Below are 26,818 nucleotides of genomic sequence, written 5' to 3' on the forward strand. Positions count from 1 at the left end.
AGAACATGCTGCTCTGGCCCAGCTCACCCTGAACCTCCTGCCATCGCGCTCTGGGGGGGACTCGAGCTGTCCCTCTTTCCTGTGCCTAAGGGAAGCTTTAAACTGCTTTACCAAATGGTGCTGGAAGTTCACTTCAGATTCGAGCTGCCTGTCAGTCTGGATTCACTCCCAGTTTCAGCCGAATGAGCCGTGGGCTCTGTCAGCCCGAGGCGCAGAGCAGCCCTCCCCTCTCCCTGCACCCCACGGGTCCTGGCTGGAGTACGAGGGCAGCTCTCGTGTGCAGGGGCCACAGGAGCATCAGCACGTGGCCAGCAGGAGCACTGGGAATTAAACCCAAGTTTTCTATGCAGTTCAAACGCTTCCAAATCCGATTCCTGCAGAGTTGATCCAAACACCCATGTGTAAATGTTCTTTACAGATTCGGCCTTGCTTTGCTCTTTGCCTCCGTTTCTCCTACTATGAAATGTGTCCAGAGACACCCACCAGATCCTTCTATAACAAGAAAAATGTGTATAATTCATCCACAAGGTGCTTTTTCAGAATTCAGTCAGAGTCACAGGACCGCTGATGGTTCCTTTTTATTCCCAGAGCCTGGGATGGGTGCCCATGGAAGTTAGCTTGGGAATGGGAGCAGGGGGAGCCAAAGCCCTGCCAATGTAGCCTGAACTGACAGGAGCACAGGGTGGGAAGGCTCAGCTGGACCTGGGACACAGTAAAAGTATTGCTTATTACCATCAGGTTGTAGCAGGGATTCATTTGAGTTAACTCAAAGAGTTAACTTCAGCTTTCCCAGTTGCAGTTTTCACATTAAATGCTTTCTGTAAACAACTGTAGCTGTCAGCGGTTGAATGACACTGGGTTATTTCTCTGCTTAGGTTTGCATAAAGCTGGACAACAACCTCCTGCTCATCTCCTTCAAGGAGCAAAGATTCTCAATGGTGCTTTCAGGTCGTGGACTAAAAAACAGGTAGGAGAAGCAGCCTGGATTAATATTCTGTGTTTGTCAGTTGCTGGAGCAGAGAGGAAGTTCTGGAACAAATAACATCTCCATTGCAAAACATCCAGTTCTAAGATGCCAAAGAGAAGGGATTGGGAGAGCTGGGGGTGAGCAAAGTGATGTTGCAGTTGTGAAAATGCAATAATGTCTGAAAAAAAGATTATTGACTTTGTTGATCTGTTGGAACAATTAGTTACGCTAACATCCAGAACAGGGGGGAAAAGAAAAGGTTTTTCTTGTTTGAACATCGAATGCAGTCAAGATTGATTTCAATACATAGGAAAAAAAATGGATGAGTCACTTCAAGAGGGTTTTTTGGTTTTGTTTTTGAAGAAAACATGCACAGAAACAGCAGTTTGGCTTTGTTGTGTTTTAGGCTTTAGCAGAGCATGAAGATGAACTACCAGAAAACTTCAAACCAGCACAACTTATCAAGGACCTTGCCAAAGAAATAAGATTAAGTGAGGTTTGTGCTGTTTTTGTAATATTTACTGTATTGGGGGTCTAGGCTATAAAATGCATGGAGGCATCATCCTTTGAGTGTGGTACCATGTCCCACTGGGTGGAGAGGTGTGACAGCAAGAGGTGACCGCAGCTGATTCAGTTCCTTTAGGAAGACATTGTGCTACATTCCACCCTGTTTCTAACCACATCCAGAGACCTTAAAACTGAAATCTATCTTGTCCTTTGATCCTCTCTGATGTAGTATTTAAGTTTTCTGATTGTCAGAATGGCAAGTTAAGCAGAAACTAATTTCTTTTTGATTAGTCAGTGTTAATTCTAATTGGGCAGCTATTTTACTGCTAATTTTTCCCAAGGGCATGAAATGTGATTCTGCTATATTTATCACATCAGAATTACATGGAAAGGGCTTTTGCTCAAGCTGATCAGCATTTTAAGCAGAAGACTGTTCATTTTATCCATGCTGTGTGGACAGGCTGTTGAACAGTCCCATGTGATGGTACAAGCCAGTGAGAGTTACATTCCCTATCAAGCCTCTGGAGCTACTCCAGGCCAGACTTGAGGAATGTGGAGGTGGGAGCTGGGGGTGGGAATTGGTGAGCAGAGCATTCCTGTGGCCTTGGTCAGCCTGACCTGTGCTGCAGATCCCCCTCCATCACATCTTTGGGGGTCTTTGGGGTTTGTTTCCCCACCTAACGGAGGGTGCAGGTGAATATCTGAAGGTCTGAACAGCTTCTGTTTTGTGCCAAACCACAGAACGCTTCAAAAGCCAGCAAAGCCGACACGAGTGCCAACACCACGGCCGAGGAGATCTGTCCTGTGGAGAAGGAGGAGGCTCCATCGCCCGTCCAGGTCACCCCTCCGCCCCCACCTGTAGAAAAGCTCCCTAAAAAAAAGACTCCCAAAACTGTGAAAACCCCCAAACAACTCAAGCCATCCAAACCCCCGAAGCCTCCCAAGCCCCCAAAACCTCCCAAAACACCGAAAGTGAAGGGAGAAGGCAAAAAGAAAGGAAAGAAGGTGAAGGAGAGCCCACCACCAGCCATCCCCAACCTCGACCTGCTGGAGGCACACACGAAGGAGGCTCTGACCAAGATCGAGACGCCAAAGAAGGGGAAGGTGGGTCATGTTCTAACCTCTCCCTCTTCTCCCACCCTCAGAGAGATAAAATCACTCCGTAAGTCTCATGCAGAAAGTAATGTGTGCAGCACATTGTGAAACCCTGGCTCTGCAGAAGCAAAGGGAAGGTTTGTAACTGCTGGCTCATTGCCCTCCTTTCACGCAGCTTTGGATTTGATTTGAGTGCTTGCTTGGCTATTCACTGATATGGAGCCTCCCAGAAACCCACTGTTATCAAGAGGTATCAGTGATGAAAGAACTTGTCTCTGAAGTGTCTCATCTGCCTGAGATGTTGCTCCAGAATGAGTGACTGACAATAGAACAGTTGTTTTCTTTCACTTTTGCCCGTGTAGGACAAGTTTCTTTTTGATGTCCTTTAATTCTGATGCCCTTTAATTCAGCATGAATTTTGTGAGTGGTTTCAGTAGGGGCTAGGATCCATCAAGGCACTGACAGAGGAATGGTTGTATGCTGTTTGTGAAGAAATATCCATAAATCTTTCCTAAAACATTTCTGAAGTTCTAACAGTTTGTGTGCAGTTTGTGAAACCTGTCATGGGGTGACAGACAGGGAGAGGAACGTGTTGGTGTATCAGGGAGAAGTGCAGCTGCTCTTCTGCAGACTCTGAAGGAGCAATATTTGATTGAATCTCAGTTTGGGGTTCAAAAAGAATACATGGGGGTTTTCACAAATATATTTTCCATATAAAGCCCGTGTTTCTGACATGCCAACACTCCATCCTCATTCAGAGGACTTTTTCCTGACTTTTTTCCCAGGCTGCAAAGACTGTTTTAAGTGTTCCCAATAAGGAATCTGCAAGCAAGCAGAATGAGGTGGAGAAATTTGAAGTTCGAGAGCAAAATAAAAGCAAAACAGAAGCCAAATGGAAATATAAGGTAATGCCTCCTGTTAAATTCTGCCACACAGGGATAAGCCAAGGGTAGAGAATTGTTTGTGGCTCTGCCTAAGCAGAGAGAACAAGGCACCAACTTTCAGTTCCCAAAGAAAAGAAAATTAAGCAGAAAATAATCAATTAATCCCTGATAAAGGAAGAGGGGGTGGATGGATTCTTGTGCTGAATTGTCCATGTGTCTGTAGTGACACCAAACTGGTAACAGTGAGATGGTTCAGTGTTGATCCCTTTTGTCATTCTTGCTCTGACACAGTCCTACTACTTTAAGTCTGAAATCAATAACTCATGAGAAATCAATAACTAATCAATAATTAACTAATAGCTAATAATCAATAACTAATTTTAATGTCATGAAATTAGAATTAATGAAATCTGAATTATGCCCCATGGATTAAAAGCTTGCCTTCCTTGGGGGCTAATGCAGGGAGAGTGAAATTCACTCGCAAAATAGAACATTTTGTCTGCAGGGAAAATTTAATAGGGTTTTTGATAAGGGAAAATTTAACTGAAATAGCTCACTGAAATAGCTGTTCATTGTGAAGCTCTAGTGGGAAAGGTGCAAACAAATTCTCCTGTTACAAAATCCTCTGTTGCTTGCTACGTTTGGGGTAACTTATTTGGGTATTGGGAAGAAATAACTGCGAAATATTGAAATAGTGAGGGTGGGGAGGCCCTGGCACACAGAAGCTGTGGCTGCCCCTGGATCCCTGGCAGTGTCCCAGGCCAGGTTGGATGGGGCTTGGAGCAGCCTGGGACAGTGGAAGGTGTCTCTGCCCATGGCAGGGGTGGCACTGGATGGGCTTGAAGGTCCCTTCCAACCCAAAGCATCCTGTGATTCCAGGATTCTATTTCTGTCTGCCTAAAGATGAATAGATTCTGAGGATACCTGGGAAGCTGAAACATAAATGACTCATTTAACTGATTGACTTACTTTGTTTTGGTCTTTTGATTTTCAGAACAGTAAACCTGATTCACTTCTAAAAATGGAAGAGGAACACAAATTGGAAAAGACGCCTTTATCAGGAAATAAGGACAACAAATTCACATTCTCTTTCTCTAATAAGAAATTGCTTGGGTAAGTAAAAACATGACAACACACATCAACTAAAAATGGAATTTGAAAGGTCATTATTAATATTTTTTATACAAGAAGATGAAAATCTGCCTTTCTGGTCAATGTAGAAAATACCCTATCACTAAATCTACTTCTAGTGCTCTGGTCAGAATCCTATTTTGAGATATAAATCGTAGGGTCAGAAATGTGTTTGTAAAATTATTCTAATTGCTTTGGCACCCCTGAAAGAATTCAATTTGACTGAGATTTCTGCATAGAGATACTCATTATCTGTCAAGTCACAAGGTGTTTTCTACTCAGAGTGTTGTTACTGATTTGTAAATACTTTTTTTCAGTTCAAAGGGTGTCAAAACCCATCTGAATACCAGCGTGTTTGGGTCACTGCAGAATTTTAAAGAGGACAAGGCCAAACCTGTACGGGATGAATATGAATATGTGTCAGATGATGGTGAACTAAAAATTGATGAGTTTCCAATCAGAAGAAAGAAAAACACTGCAAAAAGAGAACTGCCCTGTAAGGATATTTCCTGGTTTGTCTTTACCTGCTCAACAAAGTCTTTGGTGGTGATTGTCCAAAACAATCAACATAGTCTTTAAAATCTGTGTGATTTATATTAAACCAAGCCATGTCTTACCTGTCAGTCAATGCAAGTGGAATAGAAGGGCTGCTTTTTGAAGGGAAAAAACCCGTGACTTTTTTGTTTCTTTTTATTTACTCAGTTTTATCAGATAAAAAGGAAGCCCTGCAGCACACTCCTGTTAAGAAGCCAAAGGTGGAGTCGGTACCATACAAGGTATGAGGTTATTGTACCTTCACGAGGAGGTACTCCTAGAACATGAGGCTCTTTGAGGTCCTTTCCGACCCAAACCATTCTGAGATTCTATTCCTGTGAGGTAGCACCTAAAGTGTTTGTTTTCCATCACTTGGCAGAGTCTCTCTGCTCATTATGGGCTGAAATCTAGAACACTTCTGACCCAGATGTCAGTGAGCCTGGCTGTAGCTCACCTGCAGCAGTGGGACAGCCCAGGTGTGAGTTTGCTCTGAGTTAGCACTGAAGCTCAATGCTGGAAATAAAATGACATTAAAACTAAATGTTTTGCCCAGCTGTGGTTAATACAAATTCACATTCTAACACCTGAATAAATCAGAAAAAGCAAAATAGTTTGTTAAGACAGAACCAAAGATGACCAAAATGTTTGACCTTAAGTAGTAAGGAATTCTTTTCACCCTGGGTTGTCTCTGGGACAATCTGGAGGAAGTGCAGACCTCTTTGTCCGAGTCAGTACCTGTGGTCTGGGGCCAGCGGTGCAGGAGCCTAAGGAGGGAGTCCCTGGAGGCAACAGACTGGCATCCAAGCAGTCAGGGCTGGTGCTGTAGCAGCCTGAAAGTAGGGCAGGAAGGGGGGAGAAACTTGTTTTATTAGACACCAGACTACAGTACTCAGAGATCTCAGCCCCAGAGAGACGGTCGGATGTAGGCAGCTCCTTCCGGGGCCTCACATGACACTGTCCCATTCCTCTGTTTGATCTTCCCAGTCTGCTGCTGTGGGGATGGCAGGGTGGGTCTGTCCCTGTGTCTGGGCTGTCAGCATTAATGGTCCTGTGCCTGCTGCAGGTCCAGCCTGGCAGGGCCCTTTCCTCTCCTAGAGGGTCATGGTCTGCAGAGCAGGAGCAGGGCTGGGAAGGCAACACAGTCCCTGGAAACACCACTGTTAAAGAGGATTCATCCCATGAACAGGATCAGATCTCAAAGCTTTGGAAGAGGAAAGAAAGGCCTACCATGCCTACAGGCTGCAAGGAAATGGACTTTTATCATGTACTTGGTTTTTTCTTTTTTGTTGTTTAAAGAAAGCAAACTCCAAAGGCTAGCTCTGTGTCTTTGGAGGAGCAGCAGGCTGCAGGAATGATTGTTCTTATGGACCAGCTCAGTGAGTTTCCACCTTTTTTCAGCCTTTTCCTTGTTTTTGCAGAGCGAGGACTCATCAGATGAAGATTTGCTCCACATCGACACAGAGGCAAAGCCGGGACGCAATTCCAAAGTAAAGAAAGAGAGTGGAAGTTCAGCAGGAATTCTTGATCTTTTGCAGGCAAGCAAGGAAGTTGGGGGTTTAGAGTATAACACCAACAGGTACGCACCAAGGGATGCTTTTCTCTCTTACCTGTGAACAAAATTCCTCTTTTGTGGTTGTGTGTGAGTGAGAATGAATTGTGCAGCTTGGTAACTGCTTTTTCTCCAGCAAGCGAACTCTTCCTTTTTCCTGTGGTCTGGAGGGAGAGGTAGGTAAGATTTTGGTGGTATAATTTGAACAAAGAGACATTTCACGTCTGTAGATGCTGAGCATCAGTTTTAGCAATAATGCTGTAATAGATGAATCATTGAAAAGGAGAGAGTTCACTGACTGCAGCTTGAGGATGGGAATTATGGTTTTTAATGTCGTGAGAATGTAACAAAGTAATCGAAATGGCCACCATTTCTCCCACGAGGCATTCTAAGGTGCCACAAATTCCAGGTGTTTGAAAGAAGGATATAGGAAAGTATCTACCCTTGCTCCCTTCTCTGGTTATCATTCTTCTTCCCACCAAGAAATAAGGCAGTGGGAAGTGCTTGGGTGAACACCTCTGCTTCCCTACAGATGGGGGGCACATGGAATCTCCTCTCAGTTCTGTTCTTGTCCCTAGTGGTGATGAAAAAGGCCAGTGATTTTACAATCAAGGCACATAATCACTGCACCTCTGCAGAAGGCTTCTCTTGACACAGCTGCTATTTCTAGAGATGAGATCTGATCTCCATTTAGTCCTGGTTTGCCTCTCTTGCTGCCCCTTCCCTGGCAAGGAGGGGTTGACCAAACAGCCACCTCCTGTGGTGGTGGAGAGCATGGGGAGAGGTGTCCATGTCTGCAGCATTTAGGAAATTGAGTACTTTTTATTGTCTGAGCTCAACTGGGTCAGTGGTTCTGGATTTTCCTGATCTCTTCAGATTTGGCCCCAACTCTTCTCCTGCTCTTCAAAAGAAATAATCACATTAACGCTTGTCTGTTTGACCATCCCTGTGAATTCCTTTTCCATTCTGCATTATGGTTCATGATGGGATGAGTGTTTATGTTGATTTTACAGCTACATTTTGGCAGGTCATTAGACACATCAAAAAATAGTTAGGTGTGTCTAATGCTGTAATAAAGTTGCCAGGTTAATAAAACTCCCATGCTGGAAGTTTGGTATAAAAAAAGAAAATTTACCAACTATTATAAGAACTCAAAGAAATCTTCCTTGGCCATGTGTACACTGCTGCCCATTCTGTGGATAACACAGCTCACTGCATGCTTTGAAATGGTCCTTGACAATTCTCTGGCAATTTTGCTGTCTGCAAGGGGTTAAACTGCCAGAATGGAGCAGGACTCAGGCCTTTGCTTTCCCCCCTCAGCCTGGGCACTGTACCCAGGGTGTTTGAAGGGTCTGTGGTTTCTGAAATCAAAGTCACACACACGGTCCCGTCACCAGACTTGGCTGGGTTACTGCACCGTGTGGGGTGGTTCAGTGGGAATGTGTCATATCAATGCTGGCTCTGGGATAAACACTGGGTTTTGGCAGTGTGTGCTGCATCTTGATTGGAAAAAGCCCCTGGTAAATGTAATTACTGTGTTTCATTTCATAATTACGCTCGGCTTTTTAAATGGCCGTAACGTGCTTTTTAAAAATGAAATGGAGGAAACACGATATGCAAACACACTGTGTCGCAACATGATGCCCCTGTGGTCACGTCTGGCTCTCAGGAACAATTCCCATCTTTCTCTACTGGCAAGGCAGATTAAGGACAGGGAATGTGTGTGTTTATAGATGTGTGTGTGTACATCGTGGGTGCTGCACGGAGCGGCCGTGCAGGTGGGATCTCCTCTCACACCAGCAGTCTGCGCATGCATCCCTGTCAGACCAGTGCTGGAGCTGCTGGATCCCAAGCAGTCACTTGGGAAGCAGGTCAGGGCTTTTTGTGATAGTGGCCTTATCTGAATTATGGGAAACTTTATTCTGTAAAATACTGGGCTGTCACTAGCAGCTGGCCACCCCAGAGGCCCTGATGGCATTACCTAGATTGCCCTAGGGAGCTGCAGCTCAGCTACGTGTGTCAGCAAGGCCGGGAGAGGGAAGGACAGAGCTCCTGCAGAAAGGCTGCTGTGAATGTGGGAACAGGCTGGAAGAACTGAAATGGAATATGGAAAAAGCTTGGAGGGCTGGTCATCACCTGATCTTGAAAGGAGCAAAATTACTTGTTTTGTCCAGGTCTGATTCAGAAATGGAAGAAAACACGGGCTTTGTACTTGAAATTATTGGAGTTCCATACTTTTATATAACTGTGACTTCCACAGAGCCACCACTCAATTAGTAATATTCTGCTGTTTCTAAATATGAGGATACAGGTAGAAGACTCAGTAATTGCAGATGGAAGGAAGGAGATGATCTGCCTAGAGAGGTTGAATCCTTGAAGAGAGATGGCAGTGGTAGAGTTGGTGGTGAAGAGCGAGGCACCGACTCCCTACATGGTATCCTGCATGATGCAGGGTGTTGGGACCGTTCCTGTGCCCAGCCCACTGAGGAGGTGAAGCCTGAGTCCGTCAGTGCTGCCTTGGTCCTGTGCCCAGCACAGCAGTTTGCCTGGTCCCCCTGCTCTGGCGTGTGATCTTGGCACACCAGTGTTGATACCACAGTCCCCCCGAGCTTCCTTTTCTCCAGGCTGAGCCCCCCAGCTCCCTCAGCCACTCCTGGTGCTCCAGACCCTTCCCCACATCTGCTCGCTTCTGTGGACACACTCCAGCCCCTCAATGTCCTTCTTGTCAAGAGGAGCCCAAAACTGACCCCAGGGTTCCAGGTGTGGCCTCAGCAGTGCCAGGGCAGGGGACAGGCACTGCCCTGGTCCTGCTGCCCCACCAGTGCTGCCACAAGCCAGACAAAGGCACAGACCACTGCCAGTGTGTCTGTTAGAGTGTCCTCCTCTCTGTGCCTCCACAACAGCAGCTGACAGCCTGAGGACAGGAAAACAAGGCTGCTGGGCTGGAGGCAGGTCTGAGCTATCCCCCAGTGCTACCTCTGGTGTATTTGGAGGTGGCTGTGGGGATAGAGCAGGGGCAGGAGAACTTTGGCTGCTTTGTTCCTGCTCCAATGCTCTTTTCAAGTGTTTTTTTTAAGCCATAATTGTAACTCTCTGGTAGGTTACTTTCATAAATGTGGTTTTTTAAAAATCGTTGCTGAAGCTACAGAAAGGAGATATGGCTCTTCCAGAGCTTCAAAATTGCTTCCTGAGTCTTCTTGAAATTTTTTTGGCTTAGAAAGCTGAAATATTCCTGATGGAAGCACACCAGGCACGTGCCCTAATGAGAAACACTCTGCCCCATGTGCTGCTCTGTCTCTGAGACATTTCCCCTTTTTCAGGTTGGTGTTTGACTCTCAGAACCACTGTTTTTGATCATATCCCACCATTTATTTGTTGGAGTTTGTGTTGCTTAAGGCAGTTCCTCTCTGATCTGCCCATTTAGTGGTCAGTATTTGATGGTCTGTTTGCAGTGTTTTGAGAGTCCAGCATTTGGAAAAACAGTTCAGGGAAAAAGACTGGAAGAAAATATGATAATTCCTTGTAGATGATGCAAAATATTCCTTCACCAGGGAGAAGGCAGAAGAGAAGGCATGATATCAGAGGGATTTACATGGCTCTTTCCTAAATAAGTTTTCTGATATTCTTCTATTTGTTGAGTCGTGAACGAACACAAGTCTTAACTCATTTTCAGGATTATGAATAAATGCCATTAGAGCCCAGAAACTTCCTTTAAGGTCTTGTACATTATTCAGAGCCCAGATTAAGCTCAAGTAGGAGAAAGTGACATGGTGCTGTTAATTCTCTTGTATGTTTGTGGCTTCTATTGCACAACAAATGCATAACAAGTGTAAAAATATTGCCACAGCAAGGTTTTTTTGCATTTCACTGCTTGCCCAAACTCCAAAGTTCTGGAAATATTGGATGATACATTCTGCCAGTCTCAGAAATAACTTCCAGCAGCTCCTGGAGGAGTGGAAGCCCATGGCATGAACTGGAACCAAAGACTTCCAGGCAGTTTGGAGCAGAGCCCCCCACAACATCCCCCAGCAGTGCTGATGCATAAGCTCTCCTTTGACAGGAGATGGTAGTATAGATTATAAATAACACTATTAAAATATGATGATGGGGAGGAGGATGATTTGGTAATATAGAAAAATAGCATTAAAGATAGGTAGGTAGGTAGGTAGGTAGATAGGTAGATAGGTAGATAGATAGATAGATAGATAGATAGATAGATAGATATTAAAAGATGATGATGAGGAGGAGGAGGAGGATGATGATGATAGTTGGTAGTAGAGACACTGTGCTGTTAGGAATTCTGCTGTGGGCTTTGGGAAGTTCCCTGAGCCCTGCCCAGAGTGCTGACAGCCCCCAGGGGCCTGCCCACACCTCCCTGGCTCCTGGGCCATCACCCCCTACATCTGAGGTGCTGTCTGTGGTACTCCTGTTCCATAAAATTCCCCACTGGCCCTGGTGGTATGTCCAGCTACTCAGAGGAATCAGGGACTCTCTCCTAGCAAAACTGCCATGGAAGGAGTGAGCTGTCTGGAGGGGTTGGTGTTTCTGGAATCACTGAGCTCCCTGGTGTTTCTCCCTGTGTCCCACAGCCAGCCACCTGCCTCCCCCAGCACGCAGGAAGCCATCCAGGGCATGCTCTCCATGGCAAACCTCCAGGCCTCAGAGTCCTGCCTTCAGACATCATGGGGCACCAATCAGGCCAAGAACAACTCCTTCTCCACACAAAACTCGAAAAAAACTGGTGGTGGTGGCAACAAAAACGCCGGGAAGCGGCTACTGAAGAAAAGCACAAAGAACAGCATCGACATCGAGGATTACGATGAGGACCAGGACCACTTGGATGCCTGCTTTAAGGACTCGGATTATGGTGAGTAGGAGGGAAGCAGAGTGAGGGTGTGCCTGAGGTTGCATGGACCACCTGTGAGTGTTGGCAAATGCCCTCTGCTCGTGGCGCTTCCTCCTGCTCGGCCACCCTGCGATCGGCCGGGGGTGTGCGCAGGAGCAGCACACGGAACGGGATCTGCTCACCAAAGGAAGCAAAGACCATGGGACAGCAGACTGGCTGCAGAGCCCAGGGTCATACCACCATCCAGGCAGGCTGGATTTGAAGCAGGGCACAGTGAGAAACTCTCGAGAAAGATGGAGAGCCCCCAAAACTGCAGCAGTCAACCCAGAAATGGGGGACTGTCCCAGAAATGTGGGTCAGGTACTGCTACTTGTGACAGAAGTGTCCTTGTCTGCACAGTAGCAATTAAACCTCCAGCTGAGAGGAGTAAGAAGTTGAATCTGTACATGGAAAACGGATCCAATGCTATTTTGAGTTCTGGCAGAGAAAGCAATCATCTGCAGCAGAAATGGGCACAAAGCCAGTTTGCACCAGTTACCCCAGTTCTGCCATAATGATCATGGAATCATAGAGTGGTTTGGGTTGGGAGGGACTTTCCAGGGCCATCCAGTCCCACCCTCTGCCATGGGCAGGGACACTTTCCACTATCCCAGGTTGATTCACACCCTGTCCAACCTGGCCTTGGACACTTCCAGGGATGGGGCAGCCACAGCTTCACTGGGCGCCCTGTGCCAGGGCCAGGAGCGGGACTCAATGATTCTTATGGCTCCCTTCCAGCTCAGGATATTCTGTGATTATAGGGAAATATAGAGAGCCAGTCACAGTTTAATGACACCAGCTCCCAAGAGTAATGTGTGGATGAGAGCAGAGGAAAGTCCCCTGGGTGTCACAGCTGTGACAGAAGTGCTCAATGGCACTTCTGGGGACCGTCCAGCTGTGGTGCCTGTGGTCACTGCACCTGAAGAGAGCAAGGGGGCCTCTGCAGGGCAGAGCTGTTTCCTAAACTGAAACTATTGCCTTTGTTTCCTACTGTAGTTTACCCTTCTCTGGAATCAGACGAAGATAATCCAGTATTCAAATCCCGATCAAAGAAAAGGAAAAGTTCAGATGATGCCCCTTACAGCCCGACGGGTAAGTGCTGTGGTCTGTGCTGCCCAGACCCAGGCTAAGTCATGCAAATCGCTGAAACCAGCCATTTTTCAAGGAGTGTGGAAACCGTAACACACTGTTAGTGATTTCTTTATCACGTGAAGGATTAATCCTTTCCAGCACAGTGGGAGGTGATCCATGCACTGGGATTGCTGCCAAGCAGTTTTAGCCTTCCTCCTTCAATCAGCTGGCAGGAAAAAGCCATTCCTTGGTTGGTTTACTTTTCCTCACACTCTTAGTGATAGATCAATTGGCTGCCACCTTAGCAGTGGTGTAACAGTGAATCAATCCCTGGACAGCTGAGTTGCCATGGATTTCAGGTGTTGACTGTGGGAACAGTGAGAGACGAGTGGGAATAGTCTCCTCCAGGCTCAGCCAAAGCTCATAATCTGGAAGGGTTTGATCTGTCCTGGGCTTGTTGGAGCTCACCAGGCAAGAGGGCCCCTATACCCCTTTGATGGCACAGTGAGAAACAGTGAGAGGGGACCCTCTCTGTCTGCTGTGTGTGACAAGCAGCCCATGCTTGGTCTTATCAGCTCGTGGCCCTGCATGTCCTCCCCCAGTTGTGGGGGAGCATCGTCCCTTTGGAAATGACACTCATAATCCAGGATGTGGGCACAAACCCACGTGGCTTTGGCTTCAGGTGGCTGTGGAGCTGCCCAGCTGTCTGACATCTTTATCAGCAGCCTCTGCCTGTGCCACTGTGCCCAGAGGCTGCTGGCTCTTGTGCCTTTACTCGCAGCCAGAGAAGGGAAGGGCAGAGGCTGCACCACCCCCATCTCTCCTGGCTGAGCAGGGCAGAGCCCCCTGCCCTGTGCTGGCTGTGCGGGCCCATGGGCACATTCCTGCCCCTCACCTGCCTTGCTTTCCCTGCAGCACGAGTTGGCCCCTCAGTGCCTCGGCAGGACAGGCCGGTGCGGGAAGGCACGAGAGTCGCCTCCATCGAAACTGGACTCGCCGCTGCCGCCGCCAAGTTGTCACAGCAGGTGAGAGGCTGCTTGGGAAGGAGGAGCTGTCAGGAAAGGAGAGCCCTGTCCCCAGCAGCAGAGCTGTGCCTGAGCATAGCGCTGTGCCAGCCCTCAGCAGTGTTTGGTCCTGCCAGTGACACGAGGGTCTGCAGTCTCAGGGAAATAAATGGGATGCAAGCCCAGCGGTGTTCCAACACACCTGAGCACGTCACAGGGCAGCAAGGGACAAAGCAAAAGCACAGGGAAGGATGAAGGAGTGAGAATGGCTACTGGGGTAGAATAGGAGAAGGCTGCCCCAAAGGAGTGTATTTGACGTGTATTTGAGAGGCTGACTGGTGTGATTGCCTGTCTGTGCAGATTGACTGCTGGGCAAGTGTCAGGGTTTGCTTCTAAAGATTTGATGAACTGTGAGCAAAGGGTCAGTTTAGGAAAGGAACTGTGGCAGTTTGGATGTTTGGTAAGTGTCCAGTCTCTGAGGGGGTCAGAGAAGCCCCATAAAGGTGACATGGTGAGGCGCTAAGGTGACAAGGTCTGCTGGAGCGAGGTTGGTGAGGCACCTCAGCAAGCTGGTGGAGATGCAGGTTGTTGTGGCCTTGGGCTTCTGTGGACTACTGAGTAGAAGAGCTTTGAGGATGGTGGCAGGGTTTCATGAAGAAAGGAACTGAAAGTAGACAAGGGACACAGGACAGTGGCAGACCGCTGCCGCCCCAGTGTGCATGTCCAGCTGCAGTTACAGGTCAGGAGATGACGTGTGTGTCCTAGCAGGAAGCAGAGGCTGAATCAGTGGGATGTTCAATATCCTCCATGCTGTTGTGCAAGGGTGTGAAGATCCCTGAAGATAGGAGGTGCCAGTTTTTGTGGAAGATGGAAAGATTTGCTCATGCTGACCACGCTGCTGTGCCAGGGCAGTGTCGGTGTGGGCCCGGCTGGCTGTTAAGGAACGAGGAGGCCCTGCACAGAGCGAGGACATAGAGGCACGAGAGGCAAACGTGTGTGTGCAGCTGTGAGCGAGACGGTGTTGGAGCAGCCCCCGAGCGCTTGTCCATGGCCAACTCCGCGGGTGTCATTGTATCAGGACCCTAAGCAACGCTGCTGGCCCTTGCCCTAGCTAAAGGTCTCCTGGGGATTAATCTGAGCTTCATCTTTGTCATTTTAAAGGAGGAACAAAAAGGCAAGAAGAAAAAAAATACCAAAAAGAAGCTATCAGCCCCCAACGCAAGCAAAGCGGCTCAGGAAGGCAGCTCACCCGAGCCGAAGCTGGAGTCACAGGCCAGCAGCCTCACAGATCACGAGTACACTGCAGGGGCCAGCACCTTTGGGGTCGCCCAGCCTAACAGGGGATCGCAGCCGATGGCACCCGGTGTTTTCCTCACACAGAGGAGACCCTCATCATCCTCGCAGAACAATGCCTCCGCCAAAGGTACCAGGAAATGCCTGGGGTTGTGGTGCAGGAGTGGGGAAGGGTGAAGCACTCGTGTACCCCGTGCCTTCCGCAGGGCCTTCACTGCCACGTGTGCCGTGGGCAGCTGTATGGATGCAAGTCAGATCCAGTCAGAGACAGGGCCTGTGGCCTTGACTGTCCTGGCACTGGGGGGCCAAAGAGGTGTTCTTCTGCTGGGCTGTTGGTTGCAGGGTGTGAGGCATCCCATGGCAGGAGCAGCGCCAAGCACGGCCCGAGCTTGCGAGGAGCACTGCAGGGTCATATCCCGGCCTCTCCAGCGACGCCTTGTCCAGGGGAAGATGCATCATGAAGGCTGTTCTGCCCAGGGCTGGGACAGGCACTGTGGTGGTGGTGGTGGTTGTTGACCAGCTCTGTGCTGACTGTAGCTGAGCACGTTCCTCCCAGGACACGTAGAGCAGGGCACACTGCAGATCTCTCTGGAGAGTTGCCACAAGCGAGCAGAGGAATATCAGACCTTGGGAGTAACACAGCTGCAGCTGAAGGCAGGAGAGAGGAAGAGGTTGGTTGCTGTCTGCCATAGGGAAAGCATGAGAAAGCTGAGGCTGTCCTGGAGTCTGGGCTAGGATCTCCTGCTCTGCGCTTGAACTTGGCTCAGGAAGTGTAACTGAGGCAGGTGTGTGGGACAGGCACTGCGTAGCATGAAAGTTGTGTGTGATCCCACTGGGAAAGGCCCTGGTGACAAGTGAGGCAGTGTGGCAGATGTTTCCTGAATTCCAGGTATTCGAATGGAGCTGATTAGAGGTAGTGCATGGCAGCTTGGAGGGCTATAGGGGAGAATGTGTGTAGCCTGTGATAGGGGCTGGGGTTCTGCCAGGAGCTGGTGGTACCTGTGGCTCTCTGCAGAGCTGGAGTGGAAAGAATGTATTTGCCTGGAATTGTGCTTTTGTGGTAAAATGGTGGGAAGCAGGTCCAAGGCAGTGGAAGATGTAACGGGAAGATGATCCATCAGATCCAGATGCTGATGGAGCCCGGTGTGGCCAGCGAGCTGGGCAGTGCAGCAGTGCATCGTGCAGGGAACCTGGCCAGGCAGTGGATTCCACCCTGCCCTTGGGATCGCTCTGTCCTTAAAGGAGAGAAGGGGTCATTGCTAAGGGAGCGAGAGGCTGACCTGGCAGGGAGTGGAGGACCATTGGGTCTTCCTCCGCAGGGTCTTAGGACAGCTGGAAGCTCTGAGGGGATGGCAGGGCTTCTCTTCATGGAGCACAGGAGAGTCCTGAGCATGGGGTCCACCAGTCTGGGTGATGGAGGCACTGTGGAAGGAGATGGTGGGATGACACAGAATCAGGGAGCTCTAGGATGGGTGATGTCTCTGGCACGGCAGGAGGAGAGGACAAGGAGAAATACGGAGATGTGGTGGTGTGTGGGTTGGTCTCAGTGTGGTGGGCGAGGGACCAGGCATCCTTGGGGCAGTGCTTGTCCCAAGACTTGTGGTAGCACATGAGCTCAGGATCCCTGTGCTGCAGGTTTCCTGTGCAGGAAGTCAGAGAGGTGCCCAGGAGCTGTGGGGGGTGTGTGTGTGTGTCCGTGTGTGTCCGTGTGTCTTTGTGTGTCTGTGTGTGTGTCTGTGTGTGTGTGTCTGTGTGTCCGTGTGTCTGTGTGTATCTGTGTGTGTGTGTCTGTGTGTGTGTGTCTGTGTGTGTGTGTGCAGCCTCTCCCTGAAGGGAAGGATGACACTGGTGGGGCTGGGTTGGACTGTCACCCTGTGGGCAAACAGGTGACCACGAGCAATGGGCCAGGGCAGGTGAGAGCACAGGGCAGCAGGGCTTGCACTGCAGGGGCAGAGGGGTGCCTGGCAGAGCTGTGGGGGCAGGAGGGTGCCTGGCAGAGCTGCAGGGACAGGAGGGTGCCTGGCAGAGCTGTGCCTCCCCAGAACAGGTGTGGATATGTCCATCGGGGTGGCTGTGCACTGTGCCCCCAGCTCAGCGGGGCTGGCTCTGCAGGGGCCGTACTCCCAGCCAAGCCCTGTCCTGTGGCCAGTAACCCCTGAGGGGTGCTGCTGGGTGTCCTTGAAGGTGCTGGGCAGGGCTGGCAGCAGGGCCATAGAGGCAGGAGGCAGCTGGAGGGTCTGTGATGTGGGGTGGTGTGGGGTGGGCGTGGGTCCTCACGCCAACGCTGCTCTCCTTCCAGGGAAGCGCACGAAGAAGGGGATGGCCACGGCCAAGCAGCGGCTCGGCAAGATCCTGAAGATCCACCGGAACGGGAAGCTGCTGCTCTAGTGGCCCCAGCTCTGGGCCACCACCACAATAGTCCCTTTAACTTTCAGCGGTCGGACTGTACAGAATCCTGCTATAAATATTTTTTAATATAGATGTCCTTTCTCAGAGTGCTGAGAGCGACTAGCCGCAAAAAGTTAATACTAATCTCGGCCACCGAGGAGCGTCGGGCCCCCCGCTCCGGCACCGGCTCCGGGCCTTGGGCCCCTGTTCCCACCCGGCGAGCGGGCAGAGTGGGCGGCCACAGCCGGTGTGGCGGCAAAGCCAGGGGCAGGAAGGGGCCAAAGGCCACGTGGCAGGAGGAGACCGCAGGACTCGGCCGCAGGCCGAGGTGTTGGGCGGGGAGGTGGCGGGCGCGTTTCTCAGGCAGCCCCCGCCGCCCCGCGCTCCCGGGCCCCTTTTCCTAGAATGTAGCTTGTACATAGCTTTTGGAATAACCACCGCCGGGTTTTTATACGGGGAGGGTCTCTCCGGGCGCTGCCCGCCGGTACCAGCTCTTTGCGTAACTTCTTGTACGAGGAGGGAGACAGTTATTTTACTAGCACCTTGTGGAGTGTTTCCGTGTTTTGTGACGATGTAATTTATTAATGTTTGTAGCTTTTTATATTTGTACATTTCTTATGGGCTTTGTTTATATACACACATTACCGGGGCGCGGCGCCTGCGGGGAACCAGAACCACCTGCCACCGTGTGCCAGGACCACCGGGGCCACCACCAGGGCCACCAGGGCTGCGCCGGCCTGGGCGTCGCGCCGGCTTTTTTTATTATGATTATGATTATTATTATTAGTATTATTATTTTTTCGCGACATGTACATTTCTAACAAAGTTTATCGTGGCTATCTATCTATGACGGTGTTTTATTTACCGATTCATATCAAATGCTCTTGTATCGACTTCACAAAATCTTAAGTAAACCTAGGGCAAAGTTTAAAAAAAGACGAAAAAAAAAAAAAAAAGAAAGCAAAGTAAAACTATTTCAGGTTTTGTACACAATTGCCTGGGCCTGGCCTTTTTGTGGGGTCGGTGAAGGAGGGGTAGGGAGGCAGCTGGGGGTCCCTGAGGGTGGGTGAAGGAACAAGCATGGACCCACAGCTGGGACAGACAGGGAGTGGCTCCTCTGCCTCTGTCTCATCTGTCACCCACCCCCTTACACACCTGCGCTTGCTACAGCACCACGAGAAGCCCTGGTCAATTGGCCATGGCCTTGAGTGTCCCAGTAAGATACCTCACAGTCCACCCAAAGGTGTCCACCCACAGGCCCAGCACATCATCTACCTCCCATGGACACACCTACATGCCTGCTTCCCTCTGCTTCCTCCCTCTTGGAGGTCACCAGGTGCTCCAGCCTTTCCCCTTCTTTGTGCTCGGTGGAACATGCAGCATCTCACCATTTATTCCTGACTGACCCTTGGGGTCACGTGCAACCTGCAGTTCCCTTTGTTGATGCAAGGCCATTCCCACCTCCCGCACTGCTCCTTGCTCTTGGACACTGTGAGCTGGCAGTGGCACGAGACAGCTGCAGCCTGCTCAGTTCCCTGTTCCCCTCTGATGGCCCCAAGGGGCAGGGGCCTCTTAAGGTGGATCTGGTGTGGCCTCACACCCCAGCCGGGTTGTATTTGCTTACGGGATAGCAAAGACACCATGGGATAGAATCGTACAATCTTTGAATCACAGAATGGTTTAGGATGGGATGGACCTTAAATTTCATATTGTTCCATTTCCTGCCACAGGCAGGGACACCTTCCACTGTCCCAGGCTGCTCCAAGCCCCATCCTACCCAGCCTTGAAACCTTCCAGGGATCCAGGAGCAGCCACAGCTGCTCTGGGCACCCTGTGCCAGGGCCTCACCCCCCTCGCAGAGAGGAATTCCTTCCCCATATCCCATCTAACCCTGCCCTCTGGCAGTGGGAAGCCATTCCCCCGGTCCGGTCACTCCATGCCATTGTCCAAAGCCCCTCTCCAGCTCTCTTGCAGCTCCATCAGGGATAGTCAGTGATGTGTTTTCTACGCTCTTACACTCAAAGCCCAAAAGAAGATGCAAGAGACCTGAAAAGTGTGTCACAGGCCAGGTTTTGTGGCTGTGTCCCCTTCAATTCAAAAGCAGTCTGAGTGTGATATTCCTTCATGGATATTGATTGAGATTTGATAGAGAAATAGGGGATTTGGCTCTCCCGGCATTCCCGTCCAGCATCCCGGTATTCCAACCGAGCCATGACACCTGCAGAGAGGCGCTGGTGTGTCCCACACAGCTGGTGTGTCCCACACGGGTGGCACCGCTCGCTGCGGCGGCTCGGGCAGCGCCTGTCCCCGCAGAGCCCCGGCTCAGCCCCGGCTCCGCGGCTGCGGGGGAGCTCCGGCAGCGCGGCCTCGCAGGGACCCTGCGGGCGGGGCGAGGGGGCTGGTGGCGATATCGAGCGATCGCCAGCTGGGGGAGTTCACAGCTCAGAAACAGCCGCAGCCGGGAAAACGGGACCCGTTGGGATGGAGCCTCCCGAGCACCGCCCGAGGCTCGGAGACACGCGAGCAGCCCTGGCTCAGCATAAAATATCCCGAGCTGGACGGCACCCGCAAGGATCACCGGCTGAGGATGCGCTGTGACGGGTGAGAGCGAGCACCCACCCAGGGCACCCATCCCGGGCAGTCACACGCCGCAGAGCCTGGATGCTGCAGCCGGGAGGAACCGTGCGCTGGAAAACCAGCGCAGAGCTGCCAGTCCCATCCAGGGACACGGGGGGACAGCGGCTGTGCCAGCCTCCCTGTGCAGGAGCCCGGGGCTGGCAGAGGGGCTGAGTGCCCGTGTGGGACAATCGGCTCACCTTAGGGATTACTTTTGCAGTGACTGGCAACTGGGAATTCGCAAAAGTGCTGCTCAATATGCAAAGGATGCCCTGGCCGGGGAAGTGTTTTCTGTCACACATAAGCAGAGAGGCTGTTGGCTGCTCCTGGTAAACCATTACTCACAACATTTGTGTTTCTCCTGTTTCTGTCTTTTAACTGACAAGAATCGCTCAAACTGAGACATTTGGCACAACCACACCTTAGTCGCACAGACCCCACATTCATCTTTCCCCCGGTCGGGGCAGGCTCTGCCTGGGCAGCGGGCAGTGTGTGCTGCTTCCAGCAGTGGCCCGATGCCATCCCGCGCTGCAGGCGCCCTTCTTTCCATTACCATCTGCCACGGATCTGGAGTGCCTGCCCCACAGAACTCACAGCATTTGTGTAAACTATTTTGAAGTTTTTCTCTGCATATCGCAAGAGAAAGCCTTCTTCTCCTCTTCTCTTAAAAGCGTAATAATTATAATTAATTGGATTTCCTTCTGTTTCCAGCCTGTGGGGAAGGTGCACTTTGAGACTTACTTTTAGGTCATTCTCCTGTCACATACTTCTGTGCCCCAGCTCACTGTATTTGCTAAACATTGAGCTCCACAGTGTGCTCCTCCTCAAGGAGAGGCACGGACCAGCCTGGGGCTGTCCACCCCCCTGGCTCACTCCCTGGCTCATTCCCTGGCTCACTGGGCTTGCTCCTGGCTCACTCCTCCCATCACACGCTGCAGGTATTTGCAGAATGTGTGACCATGTGTCTTCCTCTCACCTTCAACTCAACCAAATAATTAGCAGTCACTTAGGAGTCAATTAGGTGACACATCTTGGAAGTCTTTGTGTTTACTCTACTCCTTCTTTTATGAGCTCTGTTTAGCAGCCCAAGGGGAATCCTTTGTTCCTGAGGTCACCAGGGCTCTGTGGTGATTCATCTTTGACTGGACTGCAGAAGAGTTCTCCACTCATTTCTCACCATTAGCTGGGCAGTGGGCACTGTGGGCCAGACCGCTGCTATGGCCACAGCTCTTTAGCAGGTACTGCTTTGTGGTCCCACAAAACCCACTGTGCCTTCAGGAAGACCCTGCCCTCCTGCTGTCTGTGGGGAGCACGTGGCTGTGCAGGGCCTGGTGTCAGTGCTGTCTCGGTCAGGGAGGCAACACAGACTTGTGTGTTGGGCTTCTAGCATCAGCCTGTTTGCGTAGTCTCTCCCACACACCTTCATTCTTGGTCCACTTTCCCTTTCCTTTTCCCTTTCCTTCCTGTTTTGCCTTTCTTCTCCCATTCCCTTGGACAGAGAACCCTAAAGATGATGCCTGTGGTGAGTGACACGGCTTCTTCCTTTACATGGTCACTCCTTGCTGGTAATGACTGATGGGATTCCATGGCTGCTGTTCCCAGTGTGTCCCACCTGGACACCCCTACACCGTGTGCCCCCTGCCCTTCTCCCTGCAGGCTGGATGACCCACCACCCTGCTGTATCCAGACTCCTTGCACTTGCTGCCAGTAGAAACTCTCCTCCACTGGAGGAGAACTGGTCATTCTTTCCCCTTTCTTTGCTGAACTCAGCAGTTCCAGCCCACAGCTACTTCATTTGATTGCTGTCATAAAACATATTTGGTGGGTTGGTTTGGAAAACAAACCTTCGACACAATATGGAATATCAGATTCCTGAATGCAGAGGAGACAGAAAGGGAAGAAGGGGTGAAGGTTTTCTAGCAGCACTTACGTATGAATTTATTGGCACAGACCTTAAAATAGGACCTAGAACATGTTATACAATTAAAAATGTGCACTAATGCTTTATGGTTTACATGTCCCCTGCCCAGGGTTAAAGACTGCAGCAGCTCCTATCAACATGCTTTCTTAATTCGGGATCACCAGCCTGGGTACTTTGCCTCAAAATGTGCAAACCTTTAACTTCCCCCAAGGGATAACTCACTCTGAGAATGAAATATTAATTAGAGCCTCGTCATCCGCCGTCACTGTGTGGCCTCTTGGAAGCCTGGGGAAGCCAGACACGCTCCAGCCCCAAAGTGCTCCTTTGTGTGGGGCTTTTGTTCCCCACATTCCACCCGTGGGGCCCTGTCACAGTGGATAAGAGCTCCCCAGCCCCCGAAAGGGAACTGTCAGGCTGAGCGTAGGTGGCTGCTGACAGGGAGTATCACCATTAACCAGCTTGTTATCTTGAGCGGGGTTTGCATAAATCGTTCCCTGCCTGGCTTTTGGCATCAGCAGTGATGACAACTCTTTGACAGATGCTGCTGAGGAGTGAATAAAGATGCTGTGGCTAAAGACCATCTGCAGGGATTAAACCTTCATCACATTCGGTGACTTTTCTGCTCTTGAGACAAAGGGAACCTTTCTTTTTCCCCAGTCACATACCTCCATTTCTCCAAGACACTGTTTCCCTGCCAGATGCTTCCATTGCAGCTTGTCTATCATGGGGGCATTTGAAAACCACCTTAAACTGACTATTTGCACATTTAATCCGTGATTCTTTCTAATGCCTTTCTAAATCCCCAGCAACAACCCACCCTGATCCAGGACTGCTTCAGGAAGTTGCTGATGGCTCTTTGGGCCACCAGCTTCCAGCACCAGACACAAAGGTCAAAAGAGAAAGTGATGTGTGACCCTCAGAGTCATGGCTTTCTGTCTGAGCTATGTGCAGAAGGGGAAACTGAATCACCAAGAATGCTGTGATTCTCCATCTTCTGAGCAATGACACAAATGGGATTTGAGTAACAGAAGAACCATGGAATCACGGAATATCCTGAGCTGGAAGGGACCCACAAGGACCAATGAATCCAACCCCTGTCCCTGAACAGGACAGCCCAACAATCCCACCCTGTGCCTGAGAGCATTGCACAAACACTTCTTAAATAAGACTTGCTATTTGAAACAAGGAGAATATCAAGACTTGAGGTTTTTTGTCCAATGCTTAAAACTGAGCAGGGAATTAAATAGACCCAAGCAAAGCAATTAACTGCAGTGAAGAAGCTGCTGTTTGTTTTCAGTACGTTTTTGCTGGGTGCAGTAGCATATGAGGAGGAAACAACATCAGATGGGGATGTTTATCTCATGCAGTGACTCAGTCCTCATGCCTGATGCTTCTCAAAGCACCACGTCTTGCTGCCCTCGTTGCAGTCCTGTTTCCATCGAGCTCCTGACGCTCACAAATGCTTTGCACTCTTATTCCTTCCAGAGCCCTGCTGGGTATATTCCAGGTAGGATCCCCCTGGATTCCTACAGAGCTCGCACTGACTTGCAATAGAAAAATTCTTATTGTCTCCCTGTGAGGGTGGGGAGGCCCTGGCACAGGATGCCCCATCCCTAGAAGTGTCCAAGGCCAGGCTGGACTTCTTCATTGTGTAGTCAGTAACAAAAGGGGCCAGACTACTACAGCTGCCTTGTCAGCAGTAATTTATTTTTATGCAGAAATCAAGGGAGATTTCCATCTGAAAACGGTCTCCCCTCTGGCCCCAAATGGTCAGTAACTGCTTGGACGAGGCACTTCCCACACACACGCCTGTCCTGGGAAGTCACAGGAATCAAGTGCACGGAATAGATCTGTGCAGGCGTAAATAAACAGACTATTCTGGGCCTGCAGATCTCCAATCCAGCCACACTGTGCTGGATGAGATAAACCTTGACCCAGATCCCTTTCCCAAGGCAGACCCTGCCTCAGGCACTGGAGGTGAGCAGGGGCAGGAGTTATGTGTTGTCCATAGAGCAGTTCCAGCAGGGAGCAGGGTCATTGCTGCTGCTGGTGAAAGATTTGCTCTTCCTTGGAGCATTGTTTCTGCCAGCATCCCGTCAGCTAATTCCATGTACCCAAGGCAGGCTGGCAGGACACAGTGGCACTCCTTCTGGAAAAGTGTGCTTAGCTTCCCTGTGAGCCAGTTTGCTTGTGACTGATGGATCCCTGGGTGGTCAATTGGGCTGCAGCCCTTCTGCACACCCCCATGGGGGAATTCTTGAGCTTGGCTCTACCTATGGATTCACAAGACACACTATACTGCTTCCTAGACACTATTTTCCAGAATGATTTGGTTGAGAAATCTAGAACAGTTGGATGGTTTATCTGGAAATACATCACTTTGCCCTTAGGTATATTCATTTAATATATATAGATACGTATTTATTTGTGTGCAAAACAAACTAACCTTAGAAAATAACAGCTAAAAGCCAAACTTGTGATTGTTATTCATTGTTATTGCCATTAAACGGCTGTTACTCATAACACAGCCGTACATACTTTGGATCTTAATCTCCTTTTGTGGTATTAAATGGGCCAAGCAGCTGCTAAATGGAACAAAAGTGTCATCCATCAGGATCAATTGGAATAAACATAAACATCCCACTTCCTTGCAGACAAACATGGCATGGGCTGAGCAGCTTGCTTTGACCACCAGAATGATGTTCCTGGAGCTCCAGCAACATGGAAAATTGGGATGTTGACCTAACCCGAGCCTGGCACGTGGCACTGGTTTGGGGAATTGGGGGATGTGAAAGGCTGGAACAAGTCATGTCCATGCTGTTTGTGAGGATGGAGCTTGGGAAAGATGACTTTGCAAGGTCCATCTGGAGCTTGGCTTGCGCTGTCGGCTGTGCCTGCATCAGGGAGCACCCATGAACCCTGGGGCAGATCCCTGCACAGGCAGGGGGAATCACACAGTCCTCAGCAAGGTAAATACTGTGGGTTTGACTCTGGGACTACATCTCACTTCCTCTTTATCTAAGCAGCCAGGCCTCTTGCAAAAGAAAACCATCAACAAGGCAGCTCTGTCAGTAACAGGTTTTAGCATATCACAAGTGCGTGCAGGGAGCCTGTGTGCCTTGAGCTACCACCACCCAGACTCAGAGCTCCGTTTGAGAGTGATCAGCTGTAGGGCAGTAATTGGAAAAATATGGCATAAACTGTGTGTGTACACAAGCAGCTTTCATTAGACAGCATTAAACATAGAACCATATGCCAGACTGAAATCACTAAAGTTTCCTCTGATTACTACAACCAGCACTGGGTCTGTGGGGTTTTGGGCAACCCTGGTACATCCAAGCAAAGGGGTGAAGTCAAAACTAGGAGGTGGCTGGAAATTTGGGGACTGACAACTCAGAATGTGGAGGTTCAAGTGGAACATGACACCTGTGAGAGTGAGACCTCCTCATCTGCTTGCAGCAGCTGTCAGTGCAAGGTCTGCTGAACATATAAACTGACTTATATCTTCATGGTGAAGATATAAACTAATTACATTAAATGATTGCTCTGCTTGTACCTGAAGGCAACATAAACTGGGTTTTTCCTTCTTCAGCTTCCTCTACACTGAATTCCCTCCCCTCTGCTGTCTTTCCCAAGCTGTGCCGAGGACATGGGACATGTCCCATGGCACCAGGAACACATCAAGGAAAGGCTCAGGGCTGAGGAGCAGCTGCAGAAGAGAAAGGAGCAGACTTTGGAGTGGGGAAAAATGCTGTCCCTGTAATGGCCCTACGATGTTGAATATCTACTATGTCGAATATTTAGAAACATGAACCCAAAAAGCCAGTAGGATTTTTAATTGGGAGTGTAGAGTTTTATTATTTAAAAGGTTTTATAAAGAAGTTTTAAATAGACCATGGAATTGCTGTAGCAGGTTGCGTTTTTTTCCTCTTGGAAATTACTCAGCCATTTGGTTTCTATTTCTGCACAAAGCACAAGCTTTTTGAACAATCATTTGATATGCTTGTTGATGCATCACAAAAAGGAGATATGCTTTGAATTCTCCTTAAAAACCCCATGTAAACACAAGGTTTATGGAACACTGCAACAAAATACCATCTCCTTATTGAGTGCTTTCACATGTAATTTCCTCTCTGACTACTGCATGTAAACACACTTATTGTATTTGGGAAACTCCAAAATCTCAGACACAAACAGGATCAATAGCTCAGCAAAGGCAAGTTATAGTTTAAAGTGTCCCCATTTTGCAACAAGATGCCTGGATGGTAGCAGAGTAAGGAAGAGAGGGACATTTAGCACAGCAGGGTGGTTGGATGGCCCCGTTTTTCACATTTTGGAGTCACAGGCTCACACTGCGCTCACCAGCAGCATCCTCCCCACCCAGGGACTGCTGCTCCACGGTCTGTAGGAAAGACACTCAGACCCAGGATTGTCATTTCACACAGACCAGGGCATGTGCCTCTCCAGGCTCTTAATTGTCCCCTATGCTTCTATCTCTATGTAAAGAAAAGCCTTTCACCTATAAGGGATTGTGTTCCTCTTTCTATTTGTGTTTCCCTAACGCTTTATATTAGAAGAGCCATAAAGAAAGAAGCAACAATACCAAGATATTACACAGGTGAGAAGAAATAGCAACAAGTGTAAGATTCAACATGACGAAACACTGTGAGAAAATTATTAAATACCACTGAAAAAAGTGGATTGTCTTGTTCCCCACTGTGCACATAGCACACAGCTGGGCATAGGGGTGATCACTGCAGGACTGGGGTCCCTCTGGCTTCCCCCAGAAGTCAGCCAGGATGTGCACACATTTCCCAGTTCTGAGTCTTCAGGGTCCCCGTGGAGACCTGCGAGGTCTTTTTAGTTTAGCACATAAGCCACCGCCTTCTTCTTCCCCTCAGTTGAGCCTTCTGGAAAAATTGTTGAAAGTTTAAATCCTACTAATCTGAAAATGAATAAATGTGAAATTCTGC

General features: G+C 49.5%; 1 protein-coding gene across 2 annotated transcripts in view; it reads left to right on the forward strand.

Moving 5' to 3' along the window:
• PHF2 (PHD finger protein 2) overlaps positions 1-18,298 on the forward strand; it is a 59,424-nt gene extending 41,126 nt beyond the window's left edge. The window contains exons 10-22 of one of the 2 annotated variants that reach the window (XM_039558999.1): positions 876-967; positions 1,374-1,463; positions 2,216-2,578; positions 3,355-3,474; positions 4,448-4,566; positions 4,902-5,080; positions 5,287-5,360; positions 6,537-6,694; positions 11,257-11,534; positions 12,549-12,644; positions 13,539-13,648; positions 14,789-15,050; positions 17,220-18,298. In XM_039558999.1, the coding sequence (XP_039414933.1) occupies positions 876-967; positions 1,374-1,463; positions 2,216-2,578; positions 3,355-3,474; positions 4,448-4,566; positions 4,902-5,080; positions 5,287-5,360; positions 6,537-6,694; positions 11,257-11,534; positions 12,549-12,644; positions 13,539-13,648; positions 14,789-15,050; positions 17,220-17,308 (2,030 nt within the window). In that variant the 3' untranslated portion in view covers positions 17,309-18,298. The remainder of the gene's footprint in view (positions 1-875; positions 968-1,373; positions 1,464-2,215; positions 2,579-3,354; positions 3,475-4,447; positions 4,567-4,901; positions 5,081-5,286; positions 5,361-6,536; positions 6,695-11,256; positions 11,535-12,548; positions 12,645-13,538; positions 13,649-14,788; positions 15,051-17,219) is intronic. The other variant, XM_039559000.1, reaches the window with a different exon arrangement.
• Positions 18,299-26,818: the final 8,520 nt, after the last annotated feature.

The sequence above is a fragment of the Corvus cornix genome, chromosome 12 (genome assembly GCF_000738735.6).
Source record: "Corvus cornix cornix isolate S_Up_H32 chromosome 12, ASM73873v5, whole genome shotgun sequence".
NCBI lineage: Eukaryota > Metazoa > Chordata > Aves > Passeriformes > Corvidae > Corvus > Corvus cornix.